General features: G+C 44.4%; 1 protein-coding gene across 1 annotated transcript in view; it reads right to left on the reverse strand.

Annotated features, from left to right (window-relative positions):
- Positions 1-214, reverse strand: part of LOC105897122 (WD repeat-containing protein 49) — a 17144-nt gene extending 16930 nt beyond the window's left edge. Inside the window, exon 1 of the mRNA XM_042708630.1 lies at positions 134-214. Within this exon, the coding sequence (XP_042564564.1) occupies positions 134-214 (81 nt within the window). The remainder of the gene's footprint in view (positions 1-133) is intronic.
- Positions 215-2020: the final 1806 nt, after the last annotated feature.

Consider the following 2020-nt stretch of genomic DNA (forward strand, 5'->3'; position numbering starts at 1 on the left):
GGCAAGCAGGTACAGACTGCTTTTCTCAGTTCCAAGAGATGTCTCATTTCCCCATCAAAAACATCGTAGACATGCACCCACCTAAGCGGCACACTTTTAAGCCGAGGTGTTCTCTCTCTCTCTTGGGCCTTACCAGGAATAGAGTCTGCAATTTCTCCAGGTCCTCCGTACGGAGTCGACACTCCAATAATTCTGTCTCGCCATGGGTCTCCATGGTTTCTGCCTGGGACAGCTGTCAGTCAATCTGATGAGGGAACGGGGGGGAATGGGGGTGAGTCGCGGTGCTTGACTGTTTGAACCGGTAGGAGCTACAGCGGTCAGTTCAGTCACTTTCACAAACAACAACAGGACCAAGGAGGACGGGTATGACAAGACATTCACCCCTCCTAAATAGGATGCAGTTTTCTTCAAGATTGATTGAGTGACCTTGACTGATTGATTACCATCCTGTAGAATTATGAGAATAAAACATTTAGAGTAGTTTTATATGAAACTAGATCATAGTTTTTACCCATGTAACTATGGCTGGTTGTTGGTCTTACGTGTAGCCCTTGCATTGCACAACACACCCTGACTGAGCTTGTCGTCATAGCACCAAGGTAATAAAATGAAGGATGTGCATAATGAATGAGTGGGGGCTGACCCAAGATGGAGGGCTATAAACCAGTAGAGGCTGCAGCGGTGGGACACAAGACAGTGGGACGGAATTTCAAACTCAGTGGAATTACTGCAGTGAACAATGTTTATGATCTTACAGCCAAAACACCACAGATGAAAACATATCAGGTGATTGACATTCATTTTCATTACAGTTCATTTTTTTTATTTTAAGACTTTCCCTACAAAAAAGTTAATAGAAAACGATTGACAGAATTACGTTTAACTAGTTAAAAATCTGTTTCTTACCCAAGGTGGGTCGTAGTTTACACAGTTCATCCACAGGTTATTCTTCACACTTCCATCTTAATCTATTCCCTTCAAACTCCAATTCTAGTGATGGACGTTCTAATCACACCGACACGACACGGAACTGGGCTCTTTCTACGCGTCCAGATGCCCAGAATGAGGCAGGCAGGAGTGGACGAGGGTAAACTGTGGGAGATGTGGACACAGCAGCTATGCAGCGGTGGCTTTGGCCGTCCAGGAGGCCACAGCAACATTCGCAGTTTTCTTTTATTATCCCTCTCGTTTAAAGCCTCAACTGTGTCTCCAGGCAACTAGGAACCAGTAGAGGCTTGTGTTTACGTGTCCAGCCCAGTCCTCTATTCACAGATTGGACACTGGAGAGAAGCTTATCTTAGCCCCGAGCACAATTACTCCCTACACCCATTTAGTCACTCTCACACATACACCTGCACTCACTTAACCACTCTCCTTTGCTGACAAACACACACACACACACACACACAAACCACTTAACTCACATAAAGTATATTAGTTTCTAAATCCCTTTAAGCCACCCCACAACTTTCTTTGCTTTTGAGCCTGAATCAAGGGTTGCTTAGCGGCCTCCTCACGCAACAAAGGCCTGCTATGGAATACTAAACCTATACCGCATAAGACCTATGCTATGGAATACTAAATCTATACCACGGTAGACAGTTTAATGACAGTAGTGGCTTACAGTAAACTCTACAGCAGAAACATAATTAGCAACCTTCAGTCAAAAACCAGGGATGTTCCATTAGTCAATGGCCCTGTGAAGGATGTGTTCACTTGTTCCTCCCCCGCTCTCTTTGGCTCCCATAGAAAAAAAACATAGCTTACATTAAATACTAAAGAGATCACAAATAAGACCCTGAGCCCTGTCAACGCATTCATCTTGGCGGGGATAGAGATGATCTCGGATGATTTCACTCAAATGGCTTAATTGGTCTGAAAAACATGAGCTGATTGGGGAGCCTGGCGTGAAGTCATAAGTGTTTTAATTAATTACCTAATATGAATTGAGGCTAATGATTTGGACTCAACAGATCTACTGGAGGACGTCCAGCACAGAGGAAAAGAGAGGGAGACGGTG

This window comes from Clupea harengus, chromosome 9 (assembly GCF_900700415.2).
Source record: "Clupea harengus chromosome 9, Ch_v2.0.2, whole genome shotgun sequence".
In the NCBI taxonomy this organism is placed as follows: Eukaryota; Metazoa; Chordata; class Actinopteri; order Clupeiformes; family Clupeidae; genus Clupea; species Clupea harengus.